Genomic DNA, 27,809 nt, shown 5'->3' on the forward strand with positions numbered 1-27,809 from the left:
AGGTCATGATCTCAGGGTCATGAGATTGATGCTGCATTGGGCTCTGCACTCAGCATGGAGTCTGCTTGGGAGTCTCTCTCTCTACCCCCCCACCTTCCTCCCACCCAATAAATAAATAAAAGCTTAAAAAAAAAAAGCTCAAATGAGTGGATATGTTGGCTAAGGATGCTGGAGTCTGGTAAGAAGGTTTTAAAAGTTTGGGGTCCATTTCATTTTTAGTGAAAATACAAAGAGATGTTTCCATTATTTTCTTTCTAAGAATATATCTGACAATTTGATGGACAGCTCACTTTTGGTTTTAAGGTTCAGTATCTCAGATGTTGGTCAGACTTAGGCCAGATTTAGTTAGCACTATTTGTAATCATTGCCTCTGTCTCTCAAAAGTATATGATCTGATTTTGACTCCTCCAGTGGCCTTGTGTGGCCCTTGGAAGGACATGTACCTAGAAATGACAGATCTCTATTCCTTTCTAAGTGCCACATTTAGTGTCTCACTTGAGACCCTAAGCATGTTGTAGGGTTAACAGAAAGCACATATTTTTCTCCTTACTTTATGAATAAAGACACTAACGGGAGGTGACTTGCAGAAAGCCATGAAGAAAATCAGCAGCTGAACCAAGATCCAATGCCAGGTTTCCTGATTGATTTAGTCCAGCATTTCATACCAGCGTACTTTGTGGCACGTAAGGGTGTTTACCTCTGTGAAGAAAAAGGGAGCAGAATGAAAACTTAACAGACGTGTGAGATGCTTTAAAATATTTTCTTTTAAATATATAATCATGAGTACTTTATGTAACTGGGGAAGTACTTTTAAAGCTTCAGCTTTAAAGCGTAAGGTGAACCCTGTGCCCCTGCCATAATTTATGCCCCAGTAAGTCCACATGCGGACTTGAAAATTGTATGCACCTGGGGCTGCACTCCTTGCATGCCAGCTGGAGAGCTAAAGGAGTCAAATGGTTTCCAGTTAATTTATACATTTCTTGGAATCTGTATCATATGGTGTTGAACTGAAAGTATATACATCTAACTGCATGGAAATAGTTCTGAGGAGTTATTGCAGTTAGAATCCTGGTATTTCTTCAAGTGACCAAATAAGTAGACTCTATGAATCATGTGACTTCGGGTCTTGCTGGGAGGGGAGCAACATGGAGTTACCCAGGTAAAGGCCATCGCTTGCTGATAGGATCTGGTTATGGTCATCCAGCCCATGATTCTGAGGCTTCTTGAGGGTCTTAGGGGTCTTGAGCCTCCAGGATAGGATGTACCTGAACTAGGAATTGGTCTATTAAAGGAAAACATGTTGACTGTACACATGTACATTTGAGGATGTTCAAGGTATCAACTCTGGACTGAGTCCTAATGCCATCTCCACCATCTGCTTAGTGGTGTCACCTTGGACAAACTACTCTGCCTCTCTGAGCCCTGTTTTCCTCAGTGGTAAAATGGGGATGATGAGAGTTCTACCTCCTAGGATCATAGTGAGGGGCAATGAGACAATTCATGTACAGTGCTTAGTCCAGTGCTTGGCACATAGTAAGTGTGCAATAAATAGCATCATCATCTTCAAGACTTCTGCATCTTGAAAAGATTCCCCAAACAATTTTAATTAATGATCACTATCCTAAATTTTCTGAGTGCTGTTTTATGCCCAGCAGGGCATTAAGGGCCTTACTGTAGGTCCTCTCTTTATCCCCACAACAATCCTATGAGGTTGGTGTACTTGTTCCTTTTTGTAGAAGAAGAAACTGAGGCTCAGAGCTGGGCAGTAGCCTTTCCAGGATGGTTGAGCTACTAGGTGGAGGAGCCAAGATTCACACCCCACTCTGACCCTGAAGTCTATACTTTCCCAACCACATCACATTGCGTCTAAATGACTAAATCACCGGTCTCCTCACCACATAACACATGAAGGATGAACACGCGTGCTGGAGCAAATAGCCTCACAGTCAAAAGCCTACTTTTTCCCAAGTGTCAGGATGGGAGACCCTGCCATTACCCAGTGCTTCTGGCAGCCCACTTCATAGAATGGCTACAACCCAAAGGAGTGGGAATTGCAAGCCACCATTTGGAGGGTTTGGATAACTTCCGTTCTGTGTTTCTCAACACCAAAGAGCTGGTCTTTGGCAGAATTCCGCATGCTCAGCTCTGTGGAGGTGACACCGTTCGTTCTGCAATTAGTCATTTTGCTTATCTACATTAACCACCAGGCTTCCACCTAAGCCAATAACTGGAAGGCCCTGACTTCCATCTGGATACTTGCAAATTGTGTCATTTTCTCAAGACACTCTGCAGTTGCCTGTAAAGTCCTGGACTGGTGCCACTGTTTTCATAACAACTGAATGAAAATAAATTACTGATCATAGCCTAATTTTGCAAAGCCCTGTGCACATGTAATTGTTATTAATGGCATGTGTATATCTAGAAGGGCTACTTCATTTGTGATGTATGCATGCCGTTACCTTCCATAATTTATCAGCGTTGGCAATGTGTACAGGTCACACACAAAATGAGGAAATTGCTGTGATTGCATTGCCATTTATTTTTGTATTGACTCATGAACTGTCAAGAATGAAGGCCAGCGGTTTCTAATGCCTTCCATTTTTTATGAATTGACACCCGTTATTAGCTTAGAAGAGGCTATGTCACATGTTAATCAAGAAAGGCTCCTGGACCTTCGACTGGCTAGGAAAGGAGTGGTTCTTTTTAAGTCTCGAAACATTTGTGTCTGGACCTTCTGTGTTTGAGCCATTGTGTTCTTTTGTGAGAAGGCAGACCCGATTATTACTAAACTTCAATTAATTGGAGCAGAACCAGAAATCTTTAACGGTAAATTCACTGGATTTTTTTTTTCCTTCTCTGGCTCTTAAGATGAGGAGGCAAGGAGTAGCAAAACAGTCTTTTTTTCCGGGGATTTATGAAACAAACAAAACTAGCCTCCAGGAAATGACCCAGGGTCATTGCATTTGAGAACCTTAGAGTAGGAAAGGCCTGTTGAGAATATGGAGCCCAGTGCTAACCCGCTGCTGGATCCATTTGATCTCTGCTTAAACATCTCCAGAAACAGAGAGCTCATTACCTTTTGAGCCTGTACATTCTGTCTTTGTTCAGTGTAGATCATGAAAAAAATCCTCTCTTAATTGTAACATTGCTTTCTGCAACTGAATATTATACAGTAATACTTTCTCATGTGTTATCTCCTTAAATATTTGAAAACTGCTTTCTCTTCCCGTCTGCTCCCACACTGCACACACACATGCACATGTATGTGCATGCGTGCACACACACACACACACACACACACACACACTTCCCCCAGGTGCTTGTTTCTCTTGGCTAGACATCCTGGTTCCTCTAACTTTTCCAAATGGGACATACTGTCCAATCTCTTTCTCTTCCTTGCTTGTTTCCACCGGACATCCTCAGCGTGCTTGGAAATCTTGAGTATTGATCAGCCCATAGGCACACTGTATAATGCTATAACAACAAACAAGGTGACCGTTATGTGCTTCCTTAGGCAAGAGATGTAAACTAATATATTGAAAAAGGTTTTTGAAATAGAGATGACAGACTGAAGATTAACATTTATCATAGAAGTAACTTATACAGATATAAAAGAACCTTCCAAGATGTCCATTGATAAATGGGCTAAAAGACACGAATAGGTAGTTCACACACAAGAGGAACTGTGAAAGTAAACATTATTTAAATGTTCACTCTAATAGAAATTATAGAAAGGAAAAAGGTAATAATAGGTGCTGTTTCATACCTAATTGACATCACAAATATTTTAAAGGCATGGTGGAACCCAGTCCTGGGGGTGTTGCAGGGAAATGACATGCATCTGTGGGGAATGAGGGTACTCGTCAGTGTGTGTTAAAACAGCAAACAAAGGTTCAAATCTCTGGACCCGGTATCCCAGCTCTTAGGGGGAAAAATGCTGTGTGTCTGGAGTTGTTCATAATAATATTATTGCGATAATGATCATGTTGTATGCTTGTGCGTTTTATAGGTCTCAAAGCATTTTTCTCACCTGAGTGTAATGATCACCATTTTAAAGGTGAGGATCCTAAGAATCAGAGAAATTCAGTCATTTTCCCAGGATCACACCACTGAACATGGCAGAGCTGAAGCTTGAAGTCTGGTTGTCTGATTTCAGTTTAGCATCCTTTTCTATTTATAACAGACAGAAAAGCCAACAACCTCTCTGACCTACAATGAGGGGATGACTCCATATACCGTGGCCTCTGGCCCAGGGAGCGTGGCATCATTCAAGCCATTATACACTAGCCAACAGAAATACCGTAATGTTCTCGTAAAAAATAAAAAGGAAAGAAGTTGAGCATAATTGCACACATGATATAACCCCTTTCAATGTCTACGTAAGTACATGGGATATAGGGAAGTCAGAGAAGGGATGTTTTAGCATCCCCTGTCCCTCTCTCACTGCACTCCCTAAATTCACAGCAGTGCCGCCCTGTGTTCAAATAGCAGGTAGGTGTTTTCACATGTATGATCCCCTTTGAACCTTGCACTGGCTGAGGGTGCTGAGCAAGGCAAGGACTGTCCTCTGTTTGTCAACCGAAGAAACAGAGATTCAGAGAGATTAGGAGGAGGCAGGGCCAAATCGTTGGGCCCTCCTTGCCCAGCCTTGACCTCTTGGCACACCGCGGTGTTGGCTTAACCCAGTTGTGTTCCTGAGTGAAGTTGGTAAGCAGCGCTGTTTTGGGGGGTGTTCAAAGTGAACCACATTAAACTTAGAACACTGCATGTAGAGACCTCACCTGGGAGCCAGTGGACTGGTGGGCCCATCCTGTGGCCTGCATTCCAGATTGAAGTGCAAAGCTTGCTTTATATTTGATGTGTGATCACTATTAAACAAGAAGTCCACACAAAATGGATAGACAGAAACTTCTGTACATGTAGATGACATCCCTTAAGATGATCTCTTCCTGACCTCTACAGACCTAATGTTTGCAGCAGAGGCGATAATTAAAGGGTAAGGAGAAATAGAGCATTTCCCCGGAGGGAACGGTTTCCGTAGATACCAGGAGAAGTTGGCAACCTGAGTGAAATAAAACTGAGAGCCTATGCCAGGACCTTGAAAAAAATCTATAAAGTTAAATGTTTAGCCAGTATAGCCATTGTCGGATTTGGAAGTTTGGAGTCTTCCTGAGGGAAGAAGCCACAGAAGGGAAAAGGGAAGCAGCCAGTGGGTGGAAAGCAAAGGAGCTACAGGCCTGATGATATCCCAGGGAGACAAGTGATAAGTCTTTCCTCTGTGTGCTCTCTGGCCCCAGCACAAGGCCAGTGCAAGCATCCCTCTCAAGTGTCTTATCTTATATTGAAATGCTAACATTTCATAATCCCCAGTGACGCAGGCATGTCAAGAACAACCCCAGGCAAATACAGAGACGATAATTAAAGGTCACTGGTAAAGACTCTTCTTATGTCTGACTTCGCGCAGGTGGGGGAGGGATGCAGGTGGCTTATCAATATCCTGTTAGGTTTTAGGGTCTTGTTCATTCTCACAGACCTTCAGCCATCCTCTTTGCTGGTTGGTGGTTTCCTTGGGTGCTTCTGGGTGTGGTCTTGCAGAAGCGGTCTGAAACCACTGTGAAGGAAACAGACTGTTACAAGAGGAAAAAAATTGATGGTAACTTAAGTGTCAGCCACAGATACACGGTGAAAAGTCACCTTCCACTTCAGCTGTTTGATGGTGACTTAAATTGGACAGCTTAAAAGAGAGCTCATCGGAAGACAGGCCTGTTTTTCTCTTGTTCGGTTCTGAATGCTCTATGTCTGCTCTCTAAGGGCCCAGGAGAGTGAGCTTTGTTCTGGCTCAGCATCAAGCAATGGGGACTTGCTTTGGAGGACTCTTCAACGCTTAAATCTGAATTTAGCATTTATTTCTAAGCTGGTTCTTACAAGAGTCTCCCTACTAGCTCGGAAGAGGACACAAGTCCTCCCAGGCTCAGGGGACCTTGGAGTCTTTGTTTCTGGAGTGAGAAAACTGGCCTAGATCATTTTTTTTCCCAGAAGGTGGGTTTCATACCATTTGTGGTAGCCTGAATGATACCAGGGACAAGGGGATACAGAGATAAGACACAATAATTTTGAATCACTCTCTCTTTTCAATTCTCTTCTGTCCTTCTGGTCCTTCTGATCATGCCGAGGCGAAAGTCTTAGTTTGGAGCTAGTGTGTCTTTAACACCTTTCTATCACTTGCTAGTTCCCCTTTTCAACAAAGCTCCAGCCTCAGGCTTAGAAGCTTCAGGCAGGCAACAGTATCTAATAAGAATTTAACAATAGGGTTCATATTTGCAAGTTAGTTTCTATTTATGGCAGATGCAGTGTTTGTTTTTACAGTATGGTTTCTTAAGTAAAAGATGAGTAATTTAAGGAAACATTAACTGTGTAATAGTTGAGGTGGTATATACATTGGCAAAAAAATTTTCAACAATGGTAGCAAGAGTTTGGAAACAGCATTCCATGTGTTCTGAGGGTCTTCTAGAGCCAGAGCTCTGCAGCAAGCAATAGGTTCCCAAGTTTGGGTGCAGCTGCTTATACACTAAACCTTAAATCTGGACTTCGAACATAGGACCCAGATTTCCGATATTAATATTTATAAACAGATAAAGATGGGCTTTAATGCATCATCGAAAATTATCCTGGACTAGATGTTAGCAATTTTTTTAAAAAAAATTGGATTTCTGTTCTAAGAACAAAAATCTTTTTTTTTTCTTTTCAAAGCTTCAAAGTTCACAAGTTCCAGCTGAAATCATTTAACCCATCCTCTTCCTTTTCCCCTTCACCCTGAGGGAAGGATTGGGCAAGATTGTATTTTAATTTGGGGCAGACCCAGAGTGCAGTGGTTAGGAACTCGGATTTGCGGGGTAGACTGAGCCAAGTCTGAATCTCAAGTTGGCCGCTTGTGAGCCAGGAGACCTTGGACAGTGACTCATCCTCTAAAGCCTCAGTTTCCTTATCTGTAAATGAGAATTTCCAAGGGAACTGTGAAAACAAATGAGCTTGCAGAGGGCTTCCACAGAGCAAGTGTTCCGCAGATCATTAGCAACAACAGCATTGTCTATTTTCAGTGTACATCAGTTGAGTGGAAGCTGCGGCTGACCATCCCTATCAAGGGGTCTGCTGGGAGGTCACTCTTTCCTTTGTAGGAAATACCCACCCAATTTCCCAGGGATTCGAGTTGGCACTGGCCATTATTTTTTTAAAAAAACAAAAGATGTTCCAAGCACACTGGCAAGATTCACGTTCATTCCTGCCAGGCAGGATGAAAAAAAAAATCTAGTATGGTTTTCTGATGTTCCCAGAATGACTTTCAAGCAGGGAGTGGGGTGTGAGCTTAGGGTAGAGAGGGACCCTGGTCATGGGAGATGAAGAACATGTCATCCCTCCCCAAGGCTGGCTCCCATCTGACACACATCATCTGGCAATCTTAATCAAGCTCCCACCGCAGGGACCGACCCCGTGCAGGTAAGGAGGATTAGGTTGCTTTGAGAGTTCTTCCTGCCCTATTCATTAGCAGCGTGCTTTAATTATAAATAGATCCTTTGTTAGAAATGTGGGGAAATTCCATAGCATGATGGATACAACCTGGTGAAGAGCTGAACAACTAAAAATGACCCCTAATGCTCTTTGACTGTCAGTAAGTATGGAGTCCAGACTCTACCTAACAATTTCTCCTGAGTTTAAAAGAGAAAGGCATGCTTTCTGTCCTCAAGGAACTTGTACTTGAGTTGGACCGAATCATTCAGAACCCTAACAAACAGACAGTGATTGTCAATCAGTGGAAGAAGGGATGGGGAAGCAGGCGGTCTCACTGGGGATTTTGACAGACTGAGAGGGGGGCAGTACTGGGAGGTGGTCATCCAGTGAGCCCGCCGATGCTGGACGCTCCCACACCATTCCCAGGTGTGCCTTAGCAGAGGGCGGTGTCCACCGCGGGTACATGAGCAGGGCGCCTGGGCACCTGGCTGGGCACTCTAAGATGCTGGGGGGAAGGAGGGGGGCAGACAGGAGGGGCTGCTGATTCCAGAGTAACAGGGGCTTGAATGTGCAGTGAACAGCTTCAACTTTTCCACTTCCTGCCTCAGTCTCCATTGTCCCACCTCTACCCTCCTGATTTCCCACAGGGCTTAGGAAAGGAGCAGGGTTGTGGTTCAGATTGCAAGTCTTGCCGAGGAGCAGCCTTGGGCGCAGTCCTGCCTCTGCCACTGGTTGTGTCACCTTAGGAAAGGTTATTAACCCCTCTGAGCCTCAGTTGCCTGTTTTGTGAAATGGGTATATTAATAGTACTAACTTAAGAGAAATCAAGGAGATCGTGCATAGAGAGCACTTTGGCACAGCCTGGCATGAAGTCATTGTCAGTCTTGTTGCTATTATGTTATAAGAGGAAGTTGTGTATCCCGGGCAGCCAGTGTGGGGTGGCAGCGAAGGCTTTCAAGTTAGGTAGATTTGAATTTGAATTTCAGCTCTTACTGGGTATGACTTGGGGCAAGTCACATTACTTCACTGAACACCTGCTTCCTCTTTTATAAAATGAGGTGATGGGGTTGCTGTATGGTATAGATGAGTGTGTGCCAACACCTGGCACGGGGGGGGTGTGACTCCGTGGCTCTTGGTGCCTCCTCCTCCCCACCTAGGGGTCCCCCATTGTCTAGCACTTCCTTCTCTATTTGACAGTCAGAAGAGATGAGTCACACCTGGGTCAGGTGTGGGACGACTTCTCTGTTTCTAGAAAAATGCTAGAATCTGTGAGTAGGTAGGGAACGTGGCAGCATGTATTTAATAACAATTCTGGAGGCTTCGCGGGGTTAGTGGCCCCTGACACCTCTCTTTGCAGCCCTGTTTTATAAATTCAGGAGCATCCCCAGAGCCTCGCTCCTAGATGGTGGGGTAGAGGAGCAAGCACCTGGGAAGTGAGACTTTCCCTCCATCCTTGGAGGGTACTTTGAGAAACTTTTCTCGGGGAAATCTTGCCAGGATAGACCCCACATGGTCTTCCAAAGGAACTCTCCCATCTGTGGATGGCCTGAGCTAAAGACTCATGGGAACTTCACCCCTTTCTGCCACAATAAATAACATTTTTTCTCTTACCACAAAACTGCCTTTGTCTTTTCTGGAAACTCTTGCTGGCATCACTTACCACTGAATCTCCAGTGGCCAAACCAACATTTTTTATAAAACCAAACAGTCAAATCACAGGTTTGTATCTACTTCTGTTCTTTTAAGTCAACCGTATTGTCTATTCATTTTCTGTCTTGTGACTTTGTGATTGAAATGAGCTGTAGGTGACGCGGGGAGCAGCGCAGGTCTCAGACTTCTGCCTGCTTTGTCGTGCACGATACATTCTTTTTCAAATTTGCAGTCTCCTGAATTTTAATATACTGTAGATAATGATACATCTGGTTGCATATTAATTGCTCAGAGTTAGAAATAACACATAATCACTGTGTTTCAAGGTTGCAAATGCACAGCACTGAGAGCCAGTGTTTGTTATGAGTCTTTGGAAAAATCCATTGTTAGTGGGCATTTTTTTTATTCCTGTCATTAAAAATGTGCTACAGAATGAAAACTGTCTCAAAGAAAGTTAGTCTTGTGTTCTCTGTGTGTGCATACACACACATGCACACACACATGCGCGCGCGCACACACACACACACACACACACACACGCACACACACACACGTCTCCCAAGGGATAACATTATGAAGCTATTCATGTGCTCAGTTGGGGTGTGTTTGGGGGCAACAGAAAGGCCGTATGAATCCATTATAGATTCCCTACCTCATAGCTTCCTGAACAGCATGCTTTGTACCTTATTTTTCTACATACCATTGCTCAGTGGGTGGTAAGATGTCAGCTGAAAGCTGAAAACAGGAAAGTTTAAAATTTATTTTATTTTATTCCCAATTCAATCATTCCCTTATGGCTGTGCCACTGGTAGCTTTTTCCATGTTGAATAATCAGATTTCAGTATATTCTGTTCTCAGTTGAGAGCAGACTGTTCTGAAGCCCCCAAATGCAGTGTTCCCTGCTTCTAACTGGAGGTATGTGCTGCTGAGGATGCCCGTGAACCCAATGATCTGAAAGGATAGATTGTGCTAGGAAGGACAGCTGGGGCGGACGAGGGAGTGTGGCAAATGTAGTTTATGATTCTCTCCAGAGGCCACATTTCTGCAAGTCTCATCCGCTCAAATATTGTTCTTGTCAAAAACAGAAGCTGACTGGGCCTTGAGAGAAGGGGGTCCATGTTCTCATCCTGCTGACCCCGTGCCCTTGGTCAGATGTCCCTGTAGGTTTTACCCAGCAGGTGTATGTGGGATCCCTGGTCCCAGCCTAGTCTTCAGTCCGATGGCAGACCTGGTTGTCAGCTTTGCTTGCCTTAGACATGTTTGATTATCCCAAGTTCAGCTGGAACAGTCTGTCCTTCCTTTAGGACATTGAGATTAAGATCTGAGCATCTTTTTTTTTATTTCTGTACTTTTTTTCCCCATTTCTGGGAAATGAAGATAATGCTAAGCTTCAAAGTACAATAGGTGGATGAAAAAGAGAAAGGACATGCTGGTGGGTCTGTGTGGTCCTTTCTGGAAGCCCAAGGTAACTTGTTATTTGGGGAAGAAATTCCACCTTGCTCATCTGAGATGGATTGAACATCCAGAGTTCCTATCAATGCCTAATCCCAGATAGTACTGGGATCCGGCAAGATTGGTGACCAGCTCCTCTAGCCCATAATTTAGCGATTTGGGGTTGGGTAGGAGGGTTTTGATGCAGACCTCAAAACCCACTTGGATTCCCTTCCCCAACTCACGTTCTTATCTTGGGATTTCATGGCTGACATTTTCCTCTCCTCCGACGTAGCCTTGGATCCTGCCAAACCACTCCCAGTTTTGCTCTATCCAGCCAGAGCTTGACAAACAGATGATAAAGCTGCAGGAAGAAAGGCAAGGCAAGAATGTAGAATCAAAATATGTGGTCTCATAACCTGAGGCATAGTGGCAGGAGCATGTCGTTGGTGAGACTGTGGTGTGGCAGGTGACATGGAGTTCCAGCTTCATCCTTGGGAGGCCCAGGGAAAAATCTAGTGCTGAAGGAAATGGATGAGGGCAGGAGAGCAGGCTCAGGGAGAGACCACACCTGTCTTTGGGCATTAGAAGTAAGGGCAATAATCTGATATTTACAGGAGGCAACTTAATGGGGCAGGCTTATACCAAGCACATTACACACATGATTTCATGACATCTTCCCAGTAACTCTGTGAGGGGGTAGGAGAGTCACCCCCACTTCACAGGGGAGGAGACCAAGCCCATGGAGGTCACATTGTTGATCCTGAGGTCATAGGGCATTGCGCTCTGGCCAGGAAGATTGGCTCATATTTTATCCTTAAATCCTTTGCAAAGAATCAACACATTCCTTGGGCCAGTGTGATAAGAACTTTGTCACTTGCTGCAGAGACTTTCAGCTTATTCCTAAACTCTGGAGAAGCCTCAGCAAATATCCTTAAAGTACCCTTGAGGTCTGTACACGGCAGTTCCCAAACCCCGAAGTGGGGGTGGAATCCCCAGTGGCATTTTTCTCCCCCTTCCCCTTCAACTCAGCCCAAGGGGAAGCCAGGGATTCCCTTTTATAGAGAAAAACAAATGCAGAATTTGTATCCCACCCAAGGGTTTCCAAGAAGTCAATAGGAAATGACTGCCTGCGAAACCCCAGAACCACAGGGGAGGCCTTCCTCTGGTCCCTGTGCCTGTGATCAGGCCACCCCTGCCACCTCCGGCTACCTAGTTAACATTCTGCAACCAGGGGTGTGTACTGGGACCCCACTTTCTAGACTTACAGATAGGTGTGGCATGGTGGGCACATCATTTCTGTGGCATTCTTGTGAAAAATGCATAACCTGAATCTAACTATGAGAAAATATCTTCTGGGCCCAGAGCTGGCCTTCCCTTAAAGGGCCACAGAGGCATGACTCTGAGACTTTTTCAGGAGGTCGAACTCTTGAAGTGCTTTAGCCCCGAGCATCTGGCCCTGTCTGCCTCAAGAAAGTAAGAGTTTTGCTTGACATTCGGAAGGCAGCTGTGGACCCAGGGACCGCAGAGAGAGCTAAATAGTTGGTTTCCTCTTTCTCTGAAGGTCTGGAGTGCCATGTCTGGGCATGACCAAAATGAGTTTCAGGCGATGGGCTGGCGTTGGCTAAAAGGAACTTAACTGGGGTGTGCGTGTACATTTCTCCTCTGCCCAAGGTTAATAGTAACATCCTGTGTAAGAGAACTTGAATGTGGTCTTCTACTAAACTCCAGTATTTTAGGGCTATTTATTAGATGTGTTTAATCTCGGGCCAATTTAACCAGTAGCAGACTAATAAAATAACAAATTTGGGCTTGCTGCCAGGACAAATGTTGACTTACCCTTATAATGTTGACTGAAACGAATAACTTTGAAAGTAATTGAGGAGTGAAACATTTGCCAAAAATACAGTGTCTGAGACAGTGGTTCTGTTTTATTTTACTGGCACTGCTAAGAGATTATGTTCATAACCCAGGCTGCTGCTGCCTGCTTCAACTCTGAGGGAGTCCCATATTTTACTGAATTATTTCCCAAGGTTCATTTTTTTTTCATCCCATCACCATCATTCAGCAAAAATGAATTTCCCCATGGCAGACAAGTAGGTCAGGTTATTTTTCCAGGGTAGGGGCACAAATTCAATGATAATGAGAAAAATAAAGATAATAAGTTGCTTGACGTCTGCCCTCAGAAACAAAATGGTTTGCCCTGAACATTAGCCCTCTCAGAGTTTGTAGTAAGATTAATTGCTTCTGCAGGGTATATGGGCTGAAATCCATCTCCCTCGCCCCACACCCCTCCTTCCCTTCATTTTGCCATTTAGTTTATATGAACATCAGGGAGCTATAGTGTTTTGCCAGCATGTGTTTTAGACTTGAAGGAAACAGGGAGGCCTGGAGGAAATGAAGCCGGGATGACCACAGAAGTTGTCATAAAGTGTGATTTTCTTTCGAGCCTCATTTTTTATTTGCTTTTTATGGGAGGCTCCGTTTGGGGCAGGGACTGAGCAGCCTTTCAGAGGCTCGTGCCAGCATTGTCTTAGCTCAGTCACATGTCCCCCTTAATCAAGGCTTCCCCAAAGCAGCCACCTCACAGGCCAACTCTGGCCAGATGCCGTCGGGGCTGACTAGCGCAGGCCTAGAAGACTTGACATTCAGGGAATAAATATCATCTCTCCAACCTTCACATGTTCAGTTTTGTGGCCCCGAGAGCTGATGGTTTAATTTGTGGCTTTGCCCAGACCATCTTGTGACATCTCTATCATCATCTGCTGTTTAGCATTTCCATGAGAGGAGGCTGGAGAAATTGTTGGATTCTCAACATAGCAATCCAATATCCTGTCTGCAGCTTGGCCATGAGACTGAACTAACTCAGAGTGGTCTGTGAATTTTATTTATCCAGGCTCTCCTTACTCTTCATTAGCAAGCAGAAGTACAAAAATAAATAAATAAATAAATAAATAAATAAATAAATAAATAAATAAATAAATAAATAAATAAATAACCCCACACAGCTTTTTTTTTTTTTTTTAAAGAAATTGAGATGCTTTTCTTATAGCATCTGATATGGAGAGAGTTGAGCCATTTCATCAAAGAGGAGATCAAATCTCCCTTGGATGCGCAGGGCAAGGCAACCAGACCCACAGCTGGAGAGAATAAGCACAAGGGTGTGGCCTCCATCTTTGAGATTAGCCAAGACAAAGGTATCAGGGATCCCTCCAGGAGCTGTTCCTGGTGGTTTGTCAAAATCCACAAAGTCTGTAGCCCTTTTGTTGAAACCGTGGATAAGCATCTCTAAAGGAAAATTATAGTTCTGAGTTTGAAGACCTTTTGCTCACCTTGTGGGTTAGAAACCAATAATTCTGAAGTGCATTTGGCCTAATCAATGAAGCCAGGTTTCCGTTGGAATTTGGGCTTCGTTATTTGCCTTTCAGCTTCTGGTAACAGATGACACCAGGTCAGTTAACTCTGTGCCAGGGAAAAGAGAACAGGAAAAAAAAAAACAAAAACACTTAATGGAAATTTTAGAGTTAGATACCATTATTTCATTATTGTCTTTTTCTATTTATAAGAAAATAAGATGAAGAGTCTCTTGCAGGCTCCAAAGAAGCTCCCCTTCGTGTTCCTATAGCCCCGGTCCTCTTGCTCAGACAGCTCTATGAAGGCCTCCTCATTGCTGCCTCCCTGTCCTGCATGCCCCTGTGGTCCACAGTGCTCCTCTCCTTGCCCGCTCCAGCCAACAACACTGACTGTCTTGGGTACTTGGCCTGGATCAGCCTTCTGGTTCTCCCTGTTCAGCCAGGAGACATACCCCCTAGGGTGACAGATGTACAATTTGGTGAGGCTAATTTTGCAAATGCTGTATAAACACACAGATTTAAAAGGATGCACATAGTCAAAACGTATCTCTTCCCATATATGTATTAATTACAAAGGGAATCGTAAATTTATAGGGAGAAATCCAGCAGATAACACCTGTATTGGTTTCCTAGGGTACCTGTAACAAAGTACCACAAGCTGGGTGCCTTAGAACAACAGAAATTTGTTTCTCACTGTTCTGGAGATCAGAGGTCTGCAGTCAAGGTATAGGCCTCAGAAACCTGCAAGGGAATCCTTCCTTGCCTCTTCCTAGCTTCTGGTATTTGTTGTCAATCCTTGGTGTTCTTTGGCTTATAGATACATCACTCCAGGTGCTGCCTCCGTCATTATATTGCCTTCTCCCTTTGTGTCTTTAAATGTCCTTTCTATGAGGACACAAGTGATTGGATTTAGGATACACTCTAATCTACTGTGACCTCATCCTAACTTGATTGTATCTGCAAAGATCCTATTTTCAAATAAGGTCACTTTCACAGGTTTGGGGGCAGAACCTCAGCGTGTCTTTTTAGGGGTATACAGTTCAACCCATACCACCACTTTAACCAGATAGTAAGTAAATAATACGACAATATTACCCTGACGTAATGTACCAAAAAAGACAAGTCACTTCTGTTGTATTCTTGCCAAAAATGCATGACCTTTTTTTTTTTTTAAGATTTATTTACTTTTAGAGAGAGAGAGAATGGGGGGGCAGAGGGAAAGAGAATCCTCAAACAGACTCCCCACTGAGCGCAGAGCCCACTCCCCCAAGATCATGACCCGAGTGGAAATCAAGAGTCAGACCCTTACCCAACTGAGCCACCCAGGTGCCCAAAAAATGCATAATCTTATTTTAATCATGAGAAAACCTCAGATCTAAATGGAGAGACATTTAGCAAAATAACTGACCAGTACTCTTCAAAAGTGTCAATGTCATGAAAGACCAGGGAACTATCACAGATTGGAGGAGACTACAGAGATATGACTGTGAAATATAATGTGAGATTCTAGTTTGGATCCTGAAAGAGAAAAGGGACATTAGTGGGGAAACAGGTGAAATCCTAGTAAATCCTTTAATAGTTTAGTTAATAATCTTGTAACAATGTTAGATCTTAACATCAGGGAAATAGGGTACAGAGTGCATGGGAACATTCTGTACTATTCTTGCAACTCTTCTATAAATCTAAAATTATTTCAAGATCAATTTCTTTAAAAAAGAGAATGCACACATGGAATGATTAGATAAATTCACCTGTTCTTAGTGGCAAAGGGGAAGGGGAGGAGGAATAATCTAGTAAAAACATACCAGTTGTGAGTTCAGTTTTAGGAAGGCACTGTGCCGTGTGCTCATTATCACCCTTGAGAGGAATAGTGTAGCTGAGGTGTATGGTCCAGGATAAGAGCCCCATCTTGCCTCTGCCACCTGAGATGGGTGACCTGTGTAACTACTTATGCTCACTGAGCCTCAGCTTTCTCATCTGTGAAATGAGAATAATGGTATTAGCTCTTTCATTGGATGTTCTGAAGATGCCACAAGCAAATCCATGTAAAGAGGTCAGCCCAGTGCCTGACACAGATTATAAACTCTTATGGAATTAAATGATCGCTTTTAGCCACAATTCCCACTACTGCACTATGAGAGGATTCTTTCCTCGTTTTTCAGTTGAAGAAACTTGTAGGTAAGTAAATTGCTTGAGATCACCCAGCTAGAATGTATGAGAGCCAGACTCGGACGGACGGACGGATGGATGGATGGATGGATGGATGGATAGATAGATTTTTTTTTTAATGAGGCTCATTTTTAGTCATTTAGTTAGAAAACCATTAGCTGGGAAGGAGATCTGCGGGAATATCTTGTCTTTGAGGGACAAGATACAAAGCAGGCTGTCAGGTCCCCCAGAGGGGAGGAGAGGAGCCACTTGAAGTAAAGCTATGGCTTGGAGGAGGCACAAGCAAGAGTAGAAAAAAAAAAAAAAACTGGCCAGCAAGTCAGTGAGAAACCCAAAAAGGGTGGGAAGTCCTTGACAATTGAAGGTGTCAAAAGAAGTGAGAACACCGTAATATTTGTGGTGACCTAGAAGTTCTGAAGGGTGACAATCTTGGGCATAAACCATAAGACAGCGTGAACCAGCCTTTGGGCCTAAGGATGTGGGTAGTAAAGTCAAGTCAAGACAGTCATGGAGTCATGAGCTTTACATTTATTTGCCTGAAGAGAGGCAGAGTGGGAGTGAGGCCCTGGCAAGGATGAAAGGTCTTCGTCTTCTTAGTAGAAGATGGTGCTGTTGCAGGAATGGAGAGAAAAACATGAATTTGGGGAGGTAGAATCAGGGAAAGGAAAGCACACTCATAAAATAAATACAGCAGAACAGAAGTGTCCCCTCCCTGGGCAGTCTGACCTTGAATGGCTCCTATTCTCTCTGTTTCTACCTCAGAGTGGAACTCCACCAGATTGTTTTAGGTCGAAGAGTCCAGTGATTGGCAGCCTGTTGATGGGTTTCTTGACGAGAGAGCAAACAAAAAAACCAGTCAATAGAATAGAGCAGACTTCAGGGAGTCTGGCGGCTGGGTCAGTGCCTCTCCGTGGGGTTGCTCATCTTTAAGTTTGAACGTTTCAAAGTAGCTTTCCCAGCTTTTTGATTTCCCAACCACACAGACTCTTCCCTCTTCTGGCCTATGTTAGTTGCAAGTTACTGAAATTCACGAATGGGATTTTTTTCTTTCATTTTTACCAGGTTTCTTCTAATTATGTTCAGTTCTAGATGATGTCTGTCATCTGTCCCTTTCAGTATTCTTTCTCACTAGATCCTCACTAACAGCTAAAGTACCAATCTGTGATGGCATCTGTCTGCTCACTGATACATTTGCAAAATGGTTCTCTGTCCATTAAAATAAACCTTCGTATTATCTAGTGTCTGACTGTATACTACAGGCAGGACTATATACTGATATCCCTTTGGCCAGCCCCCCTGCTTTGACAGTTACCAACCTGTGATCAGCCTTGTTCCTACACATCATGGCTCCCGCTCCCTGTATTACTATGAAGCAGATCTCAGGAACCCTATCATTTTGTTTGTTCCTTATTTGTATACATCAGTGGTCAGGGAAAGTTTGTGTCACGCTTGGGCTGATTTCATTGGAAAGTTAAGACAATAAAATGTAGTAGGATAGGGTTTACTCACATAAAGATAAGTCAGATATCTCCCCTGCTTACCAGGGGAGGACCCTGCATACCCAGCTCCAGAAAGAATAAGCAAATCAAGCCCATGCCAGTTCCAGAGCTTGAAGACTAAGTGTGCCTTGGGAAGGTGCTATACCTGGGAGACTTTGAGTATGCCACAGCAGAAAAGCTGAGGCTGAGGATGGCTGATGCAGGAAATGATCCCTATAAAGCCAGCAGTAGCATAGAGCAGTGGTTTGCAAACTATGGCCCATGGGCCAAATATAGCCCACCTCCTATGGTCTTCAAGCAAAGAATGGTTTCTATTTTTAATGGTTGAAAAAAGCAAAACAAAAATATTTTGTGACATGTAAAAACTCTGGAATTCAGATTTCAGAACATAATCACATTCATTTATTTACATGCTGTTTAAGGCTGATGGCAGAGATGAGCAGTCATGACAGAGCCTAGATGCCCACAAAGCCTAAAACATTTACCATCTGGCCTCTTACACAAAGCCGTAAGGCATGGGCTCTGGAGCCAACCTGCCTATGTGTAAATCCTGGCCACCTTTTTTGAGCGACTTTAAGCACATTGCTCTTCCTCTGCCTCAGTATCTCCATCTGTAAAATATGGATCATCATAGTATCTACCTTGCACGGGTATTAGGAGGAATAAATTAGTAGACATCTGTAAAGCATTGAGAGGAGTCCCTGCACGAAATATGAGCTCATTATTATTATTTCATAATGCGAGAGCTTCTCAACCACTCTGAGATTGTAACTTCTGTTTAATGTGAGGATGATGAAAGCCTCCTAGAAGGCTACTGGGTGTTCTCAGCACACCTCCTCCCTCCACAGAGATGGAGCCCTGACTAAGGCTTCCCTGGTGTCCTCAAACATTTGAAAAACTTTTCCGACTCCATCAACCCATTGGCAGAAGCATCTGCTGGCACAGTTGATGCTCACCTCTCCCTTGCTCCTAGCCAAGTGTATAACAGCCAAGAGAGGTGTTGCCCTGCAGTAGAGTGGTCAGTCCTGCACTGGTGAATGCTTTTCTGGTCCCTCTTGGGCTGGGTCTGTGGCTGAGTGAAAGTAGTCTCATGGCAACTACAAACACAATGAGGAGGACCCTCCAGTTGCTCCCAGTGCCAGTCTAGCTGCAAAAATGAAATGAAGGGAGAATGAGTGATGGTTTCCTGTATGCCATGTCTATTAGAATGGAATCATTTTTGAAGGAATTAACAGTTGTGCTAGATCATATTGATATGATAGGCACTTTCTTACATGCATGTAATCTGCTTTGGTTTTTTACCTGTTGGGAGGTAAGAATGAGGAGAGGGAAAGAAAACCATTGTCTCCCCGAGCAAAGGAGTATTAAAATCTACTTAATAAAATCTCACATTAGGGGCATTTGGGTGGCTCAGTCGGTTAAGTGTCTGTCTTTGGCTCGGGTCATGATCCCGGGTTCCTGGGATCAAGCCCTGCGTCAGGCACCCTGCTTGGTGGGGAGTCTGCTTCTCTTGCAAATAAATAAATAAAATATTTAAAAAATAAAAATAAAAACTCACATTAAAAATAAAATATATGGAATACTTTATTCCCCTTTGTTTGTAATTCAAGCACAAAAGATGTTTTAAATTGCCGTGCCAATTTATTTATGAAAATATGTGACCTCCGTGCCTCTTTATTGTCTCCTTCCCTTCCTGCCACCCCTCCCTTCTTTTTTTTCCCCTTTCCTTGTCCTCTGAAAATATAACAAGAAAATATTTGTTTAAAGTCAATATTCATTCATTACGAAAATTCATAGCAAACTTAGCATAGAGTGGAACTTTTTCTACTTGATAAAGGGTATCTCTTCCAGGCTCTCAGCAAACACAATTCATAATGATGAACTCTTCATAATAATCACTTTAGAATCAAGAATTACACTAGTGTACCTGCTCTCTCAGCCTGAATCAATAATATACAGGTGGTCCTAGCTAGCGCAATAAGACAAGAAAAACAAAAAACCTATAAGGCCTAGAAAAGATGAAACAAATTTTTGTTATGCAGACAATACTGCCTACACGCAATACTCAATGCCTTTATCTTTTTTCTGTTTTTTAGCCTCTTTAGTGAGGTGCCTCCTGCCCTGTCTTAAAATTGCATGGCGGGGGTGGTACCTGTACTTGAAACAGGATATCTTGTGTCTGGGTTTAGCATTGACCTTGCCCAGCTTGGTCTGGCAGCTGAGTTGTTGGACTAGAAACTTCTGGAGGTTATATTCTGTCATCTATCTGTAAAGCCCAAAAGCATCCTTGGAATTGCATTTGCTAGTTTTCAGTAGAGCTATTTAACTAGAATCTGGAAACATTTTCCCCGAGGGCTCTTTTTAGATAGCAGTAAAATGTAGCTGGAGACATACTGAGTAAATGGAAAAGAAAAATCAAATTAGGCCAAGCATTTTTTTAATCTCCTAGTCTCACTGAAGCCCTCAAGGAGAACACCATAATTCATACTTTGCTCATGTGGGTTAGGCATAAAGCTTCCTCCATAGATCCAATAACCTGTAAATGTTCTGGTTTTGAAATTGCACCTGCCTGCTTTGCTGGATCACAGCACTAAATCATGCAGCAGTGGTTTCTGGTTCAGTTGTTCGTTACTTGGGAATGTCAGATTGCCAGAGAGCAGCCTGATGTTTACTTCCAAATGGGCAATGCCTTAGGAAAGGAGTTTTAATTACAATCTCATGTAGTGCCACTGCACACAATGTGCAGAGGGACAGGCATTTGCACTGTGCATACATCTTGTAGCTGTGTAAACACCCATCGACTGGGTCATATAAAATGGGCAGCAAAGTCAGCAGAACCTTAGAAAGGATGACACAGCAAGTGGAACAGAACTGAATCTTCCCCCATCCTGCCAAGCGTGCAGTGCTCCCTGCCCCTTTTTAAAGCACGAGAACCCAATTGGCGTCTGCCCTTCAGCTTCCCCATTCTGATACAGAATCTGTGATCCAGCACCTTTAGCCATTAAAAAACAGCGATCTGGGAGTCTCTGGGCTCTGAGGTGTCTGCAGGATCATCCGAGACCAAGTCCTGCTACCCCATGAAATCCCTCCCCTCCTTATTTGCTGCAATGCCGTTTGTACCACCAAGGGTGGGGATATTACAACTCTGGCATTTCCAGCCCAAAGCAGGAGCTATTTAGAGAAATACAGGGAATGCTCAAGAGGGTGTGTTTGTTTGTATATGTGTGTGTGTGTGTGTGTGTGTGTGTTTAGTATGCTGGTGATGCAGCTCTGACGTAAAAAATATTTTAAAAATCCTCCTCTGGGCACAGATGCTCAGGAGCCAGGCAGTGGACAGGGAGCATCCTGAAGGACATTGTCACCTGGAAGCAGAAGGGCTATTGGATCTTTCTCTTAAGCACTTCAATAATAATAATGGAATGTCTCTCATATTGAGAGATTCATCCCTTGCATTTTGGAACTGAGCCTTCCCAGTGTTCGGAGAGCTTCCTACTGTCTGTTCCGCTCAGCATGCCAAGAAGCTGGAGAGGTCCCCGGCAGCCCGGATTCATTCTCTGTCTTGGAAAAGTATTTCACTGCTTCAAGAAATCATGAAGTCAATCCTGGCAACATTGTGGAATTGTTTTGCACTTTTTTTTTCTTTAGTCTTTTGATTTTTCTATTTAAGTGCCAGAAAGATTGAGTCTATTTCCGAGAGGGCTTCTGACATCTGAGATTGGCAAGGGCACAAAATGACATGAGCATATCTCGGCAGAATTCCAAAGTCAGGCAAGATTTTTCCAAGCACCTACTACGTTCGAAACACCTTGCGGAGATGTCCTGGAGAATCTGAAGTTCTGGCTTACCCCTCAAAACTTTGAAAGTAATGGCTGAAAAGGAAAGATGAACATCTTGAGGCTTCCTCTGGAAATGGTTGAGGTTCGCCACAGCAATTGGCAAGTTTGGCTTTCTCCATCAAAATTTGCTGTCTTCATGTGCTGTCCAGCATCTACTGCAGGTCAGATGGAGCTTAGGAAGGCAAGGGTAACTGTCCTCTTTGTCTTTGTAAAATGTTTCGTCTGTCATGTCCCTCTTGCCCACAGCCTGTTGTTTTTATGTAGTTCTCATCTGCAGAGACATTGGAATGGGTAGGTTCCCTCTCACCCATCAGCTTGGTTTGGGGTAACTTGCAGATTTGCAAATGTTTTATGTGGAGGGGATTTTCAAAACTCGTGGCTCTGTGAATTAGAAAAACGGATGCGCACTGTAGGATTTTCTCTCTGTACATTTTCTCTTGCTGGTTGTTATTTATAAGTATTCATCGGTGCATTTCAAATATACTGTAGATAGAAAGATGCTTTTTAAAGAGAAGAACTTCCTTTAAAATTTTTTTTTAATTTAGTGAACTGAAAAAACAAACGTTCCTTGTGCTTTAGAAAAGCCCCATTGCATAAAAAAAAATTGGAGAGTGGCTTCAGGCAAGGTGGAGAAAAGGTTTTTAAAAAAATGAAACCAGAAGTATCAAAACACAACTGCCTGACAAGGTCATTGGATGGGAAATCCGAGGCAGCTTTTCTCTACAGGAGGCACTGGGGAGAATGATTCTAAGTAGAAGCTTCTGAATTAAAAGCTGGCAGATACTGAGGGTGAAGGGTAGGGAGCAGACCCTACCCATTTGCTGTCTGCCCAGAGGCTGCTTCTGTTGATGTCCCCAGCCATTTCCCCTTCGGGCTCCTGAGCCAAGTCATCTCCACACAGCTGGAGTGAGACGGGGCACTGTTTATATTCCATAGATCGGTAGGAGCGGCTGGTGGAGTGGGACTGGATGGAGGGTGGAGTTATGTTTTCTGTGATTAACCTTGACATTTTCCTTCCTTTTTTTTTTTTTTTTAAACCCTATAGGAGCCTAGTAATAAACGGGTCAAACCCCTTTCCAGAGTCACATCACTAGCAAACCTCATCCCACCCGTGAAGGCCACCCCGTTAAAGCGCTTCAGCCAAACCCTGCAGGTAAGAAGGACACGGTGGGCTCGTGTTTGCAGAAAACCATGTTGTGCAGGGGAAGTTTTTGCTGCTTTCCCCAGAACCTCCCCCTGCAATCTGAATCAAGGCTAATTTCAGCAGAAGAGAGCAAATGAGGGAACTGAAAGGAAGAAAGATGTGTTTTCAAGTTGTAAACTAGGGTCAGATGGAGCCCTTTGAAGACTGACTTGAGGAATTATCTCTGTTGGGTCTTTCCTCAGAGTCCTGTACCCCATCCATATGCACGCTCACAGGCTTGATCCTAAAGTATCTATGGGCTTCCTAAGAAAACCAGCGGGTGACGTGAGCTGGAGGGTAGGAGAGCCTAATGCTTAGACCAGGGTCTGTAGACTACAGCATGCGGAGAAAAATTCAGCCTGCCCCCTGTTTTCTTATGGTGCACAAGCTGAGAGTGGTTTTTCCTTTTTAAATAACGGGGGCAAAAGTCAAAAGAGGAACAGTATTTACTGACACGTGAAAAGTATATGAAATTCAAATTTTTCAGCATCTGTAAGTAAAGATTTATTGGAAAACAGGCATCTGAATATTTATGTACCATCTGTGGTCGCTTTTGGGCTGTAGTGGTACAGCCGAGGAGCTGTGGTGGACACCGTATTGCACACAAGGCCCCAAATATTTACTATCTGGACCCTTTACAGAAAATGTTTCCTGACTCCTGGCTTAGACCAAAGGCCCTGTGGTGGAAGTATCTCAGTTCTGACCTTGGCTCTGTCACTCAGACACTTTGTTACCCTGGGCAGGTGACTTAATGTCTCTAGGTCTTGCTTTTATTCCGAGTGGGTAAATTGGGGGTGATGCCACCAGCTTCTTTAGAATGGAATCATTGTAAAGATTTATAAGATAGTGCATTTAAAGTACTTGTACTGAGATGCCTGGGTGGCTCAGTGGGTTAAGCGTCTGCCTTCGGCTCAGGTCATGATTCCAGGGTCCTGGAATCAAGTTCCGCATCGGGCCCCTTACTCAGCGGGGAGCCTGCTTCTCCCTCTGCCTGCTGCTCCCCCTGTTTGTGCACTCTCTCTCTGCCAAATAAATAAATAAAATCTTTAAAAAAAATAAAGTCCTTAGTATTTATAAAATAGTGCATTTAAAGGGCTATATTGCTAACAAAACTATACTAAGCCCTTTGTTAGCAATCACTAACTTACTAATTAGCTGGCTAAGTGGTAGATATTAGTTACTATAATAATTCTTTGGTAAACAAGTGGCTGTAGTTGTTCTTAAACTCCCAATAAAGTTTATCTTTTAAGGTGAATATTGAGATTTGTCCAAGGTCTTGGACCAAATTTGATAATCATAAAAATCCTCTTGCAGACTAAAGCCAACAGAAGCCATGCCATGAAAAGGTTTACCTTGTTTAGCTGAGAAGTGGTCTTGAGTCTGCCATTCCTAACTTGTCTTGAATACTTTTGCTTAGCAGTATTTTTATCTTGGCTTTCCGGGTTATTAAGAAAATTGTGGACCAGAACTCCAGGCATGTCCTATGCTATGAAAATCTATTTTAGGTCTCCCTTACCCCCTCCTGCCATTGCTTCCGCACCATTCAGCCAACATGCCATGATTCTGCATAGCCCAGGCTGTTCTCCCCATATCCCTGTGGATGCTTTTCTTCTTCGGGGCTTATTCCCTGCCCTGTGCGTTCCTGTTAGCTCTCCTCAGTTTCTTCTCAATGAGTACCTCACCTAATTAGCTATAGGTTTGGCTCTGTTTCTCTCAGTGCTTGGGCCTGTGGGCCCTTGCTTATCCCCTGATCCCCTTAGTGGGAGAATGGAGAAGGAAAAGAAATAAGGTCATCTGGGGGAGCCAGATGAAGGGCTTTGAAGCTAGTGAAGAAAAATGTGTTTACCTTCTCTCCCCCATGACCAGTCCCTCAGCCCTCTGGCCAAGTTCATCACAGGCTTCCCCTGGAAGATTCATCACCGCCCTAGTCCTGCACATCTGGTCTTTCGCTGAGTTCTGCTTTTTGAAGATTCTTTAGCCTGTCTGCTGCCACTTCACCCTTTCCCTTCCATCCCAGTGGCTGGGGCTCAAGTTCGCTCTATAGTTATTCCCTCCCTTGACTAGGAGACCTCCGTGTTGCCGGCCATGTCTTCCCATTGGCTCTCCTAGGGCAGTCAGACCTCTTCCCTGGGAAGGTCCTCACTCATTCGGTAAGCATTGATGGGCCCTCATCACGCACGAGGCTCTACATCCTGCCCTCATGTTGCTTACATCCTGGACATAGTTGCCTTCTGGTAGATTCATGGCCATATTTGGCCCTCAAATTGTTTTTGTTTGGCTGTATAGTGTTTTGAGCTAACATTTAAAAATCCAAACAATCTGTATAAGAATTTGTAATTCCGGGGGCACCTGGGTGGCTCGGTCAGTTGAGCCTCTCAGTCTTAATTTCAGCTCAGGTCATGATCTCAGGGTTGTGGGATCGAGCCCCACATTGGGCTCTGCACTGAACATGGAGCTTGCTTGGGATTCTCTCTCTCCCTCTGCCTCTCCCCCTGCTCATACGCTCTCTATAAATAAAAGAAAAAAAAAGAAAATTAAAAAAAAAAAAGAATTTAGAGTTCTGGCTTCTTTTAAAGACTTGAAAGGCTTGGCAGTGCTGGGCCTGTGTTGCCACAAGGTAGTAATGAGCTGGACCTGGTTAGCCAGCCAATTGTCACCTATAAATGTCCCCACCTCTCCCGATTGTCCTTCCAACACCTGACCCCTTGACTCACTGTCATTACTTTGCCTGGCCTGTAGACTCCATGTTTATGCTCCTCGGTCTGGGGCAGCTTAGTCTATGCCTCCCACCACAGCTCAGACCTGACTGTGTGTTGCTATAAGAGCCTCCATTGTTGTACCTTCAAAACCTTTCCTTTGGCTTCCCAGGCAACCTTTATTCCTCCTCTCCCATCTCTGCTCTACACAGATTCTACACAGGGAAGCCTGCAGGAAAAATTTGGTCACCAATTGAAAATTTGCATCGACTGAGAGAACTGGGACAGAAAGAAATCAAGCCATGTCTGAAATCCAGCAGACTGAGGCCAAACAAGGATGAGAAAGCCAGTCCCGAGGGAGGGATCTGACATGTGGAAATTGGTTTCTAAAACCTCAAAGATTTTTTTTTTGGCAAAATAATTTTTTAATTTACTTTTTCAAATATCATGATAAATAGCTAACTCCAGCCTCCATTTATGGGTCAGAAACAAGCCAGCAGAAGCAGAATGGTTATTCATAACAGCTGTGCACATGGACACAGAGAGAACGTGAACAGTGTCCTTATGTTGTGTGTGTCCTTGGGGGGTCAGTGAATGGAAATGTGCCCCTGTGTGTAGAGTTAGACAGCCATGTTTGCAGATGATCTGCAAAGCGCAGAGAATGCTCTCTCACCCCCCAGATGTCTCCCTGTTGGTCACCTTTGTGCATGCAATACATGTTTTGCAGAATTATTTCCAGCCTGCGTCTCAGTAACTGCCCCATGACTTTATTGCTTCCCTCTCCAGCTAGAATGGGCTAGGGTGCTAATGTCATCTGAAGAGCAGTGAGGAGAGGAAGCAGGAGGCCCTGAAGGGTACTCCATGGGCCGTCTCCACATCTTCTTCCATTTTGTGGACAGCGGTCTTGGCACCTGTTCCAAAAGGGGAGGAACAAAGAATAAGGAGAATGGGGTAGGGGCTGCCCCACACCTCTCAGCATTCATTCTTCACTCATAGGTGTTTATTATATATGCCTCTTCCTCTTCCAAAAACAACTCGAGGCTATAATCGAGCAGCTTGGTTCTCTGTCACAGTATCCCTTGTCCCTGGTGCCTGGTCTCATGGAGACATATATATCCTTTTCAGTGTCCAGTTATCTCTGCGGTCGAGGTCCTTCTATTATAGAAGAAGAGAGGACTTAGGCCCAAACACCCAAACACAATACTTTAATCAATAATGGAGCACTTAGCAGTCCTTCCTCTGGCTCCTCAGGAGAAGCGCCCGTTAGCCCAGAAGGATATCAGGACAGCTCAGGGCTAGCAGCTTTGCCAAAAAGGTTAAAACCCCAGCCACAAATGTGAGTGGTTCTTGCAGCAATGGTTCAGCAAGACACTGCAGAACTTGTTCTCTCATGCCTCCCCTGTGCCCCATATAGACTGGGGGCTCGGGCCTCAGCACAAAGACAGCATTTGTGGAAGCCGGAGAGGGACAGCCGTCTGCCTGGCCTTCTGTCTCTGTCTGACCGGGAAGTTAGTGCTGCTGATAGACTGGAGCACAGATCCCTGTGGGCCTAGAAATCTCCTCACTGGCCTGCCTGAGAGGAAAATGCAGTCCAACTCTGAAAGGGGCCTGCGTGTACCCCTCCTGTGTAGTGAGGACCGTGAGCTCGCCTGTGTGCACCCCTCCCGTGCAGTGAGGACAGTGAGCTCGCCGTGGGCGGGTCGCTGAGCCCTGCCTCTCCCGCCACGGCTCTGCACAGCTGGTAGACGCATTTGAACTGGGGCCAGTGCTAGGGCCCGTGGGTGCTATGGAATCCTGTGTTCATAGCACTGTGGTTGAGCCCTGCGTTCTCTCTGAACATGAGCTTCATTTCTTTTCCATTGTAAAAATGTGGGTTCATTATGGAAAAATACAGAAAAGGAGAAAGAGAAAAGATTCCACTGCAAAACAACCCCTGTTAATATTTTAATAATTCCCTTCCAGTGTTATTCTAGGTATATCTACATAACTTGCATACTCTGAGCCTCATCTGGGGTTGCTCACAGTGTACCCAGCCTTATCTTTGTGTGATCTGTTCACTCTTGGATTGAAATCTCCCACGGGGACCGTGCATGGTCAGTTTCTCTTGGCATTTCTATTGGTCTTGGCCTCACATATTTCCAAGCTAGGCAGTTAGGCATGTAAAGGTTCCTCTCATCACTGTTACAGCCTCTTGGGGGGAATTGCACCATTCCTTAAGGTTCAATAACCCTCTCGTTTCTTTTAGGGCTTTTTGTCTTGAGTTATGTCTCTTATTTTTTGTACTTTGCAGTTTGCCTGGTTTCTTCCATCTCTTTTATTTGCATCCTCTGTCATTTAGCTGGATCAGAATTTTGTTATGGCTTAAGCGAAGCATTATATCACTTTTCCAAGTTATTCTTGGAAAATATGATCTTAATGGGCCAAGTATATATTATTCCAATGTGTTGATGTGACTTATTTTATATAACCAGTCTCCTATTGATGGT

General features: G+C 44.1%; 1 protein-coding gene across 12 annotated transcripts in view; it reads left to right on the plus strand.

Annotated features, from left to right (window-relative positions):
* Window positions 1–27,809, plus strand: part of ARHGEF3 (Rho guanine nucleotide exchange factor 3) — a 295,453-nt gene that overhangs the window by 230,915 nt on the left and 36,729 nt on the right. For 11 of the 12 annotated variants that reach the window (XM_087866946.1, XM_045807392.2, XM_087866945.1 and 8 more), the window contains one exon: window positions 22,490–22,597. In XM_087866946.1, coding sequence (XP_087723072.1) covers window positions 22,490–22,597 — 108 coding nt within the window. Of the gene's footprint in view, window positions 1–13,594; window positions 21,632–22,489; window positions 22,598–27,809 lie in introns of those variants that run through there. The other variant, XM_045807397.2, reaches the window with a different exon arrangement.

Source organism: Ursus americanus, chromosome 14 (genome assembly GCF_024610735.1).
Source record: "Ursus americanus isolate L20-20 chromosome 14, mUrsAme1.1.p, whole genome shotgun sequence".
NCBI lineage: Eukaryota > Metazoa > Chordata > Mammalia > Carnivora > Ursidae > Ursus > Ursus americanus.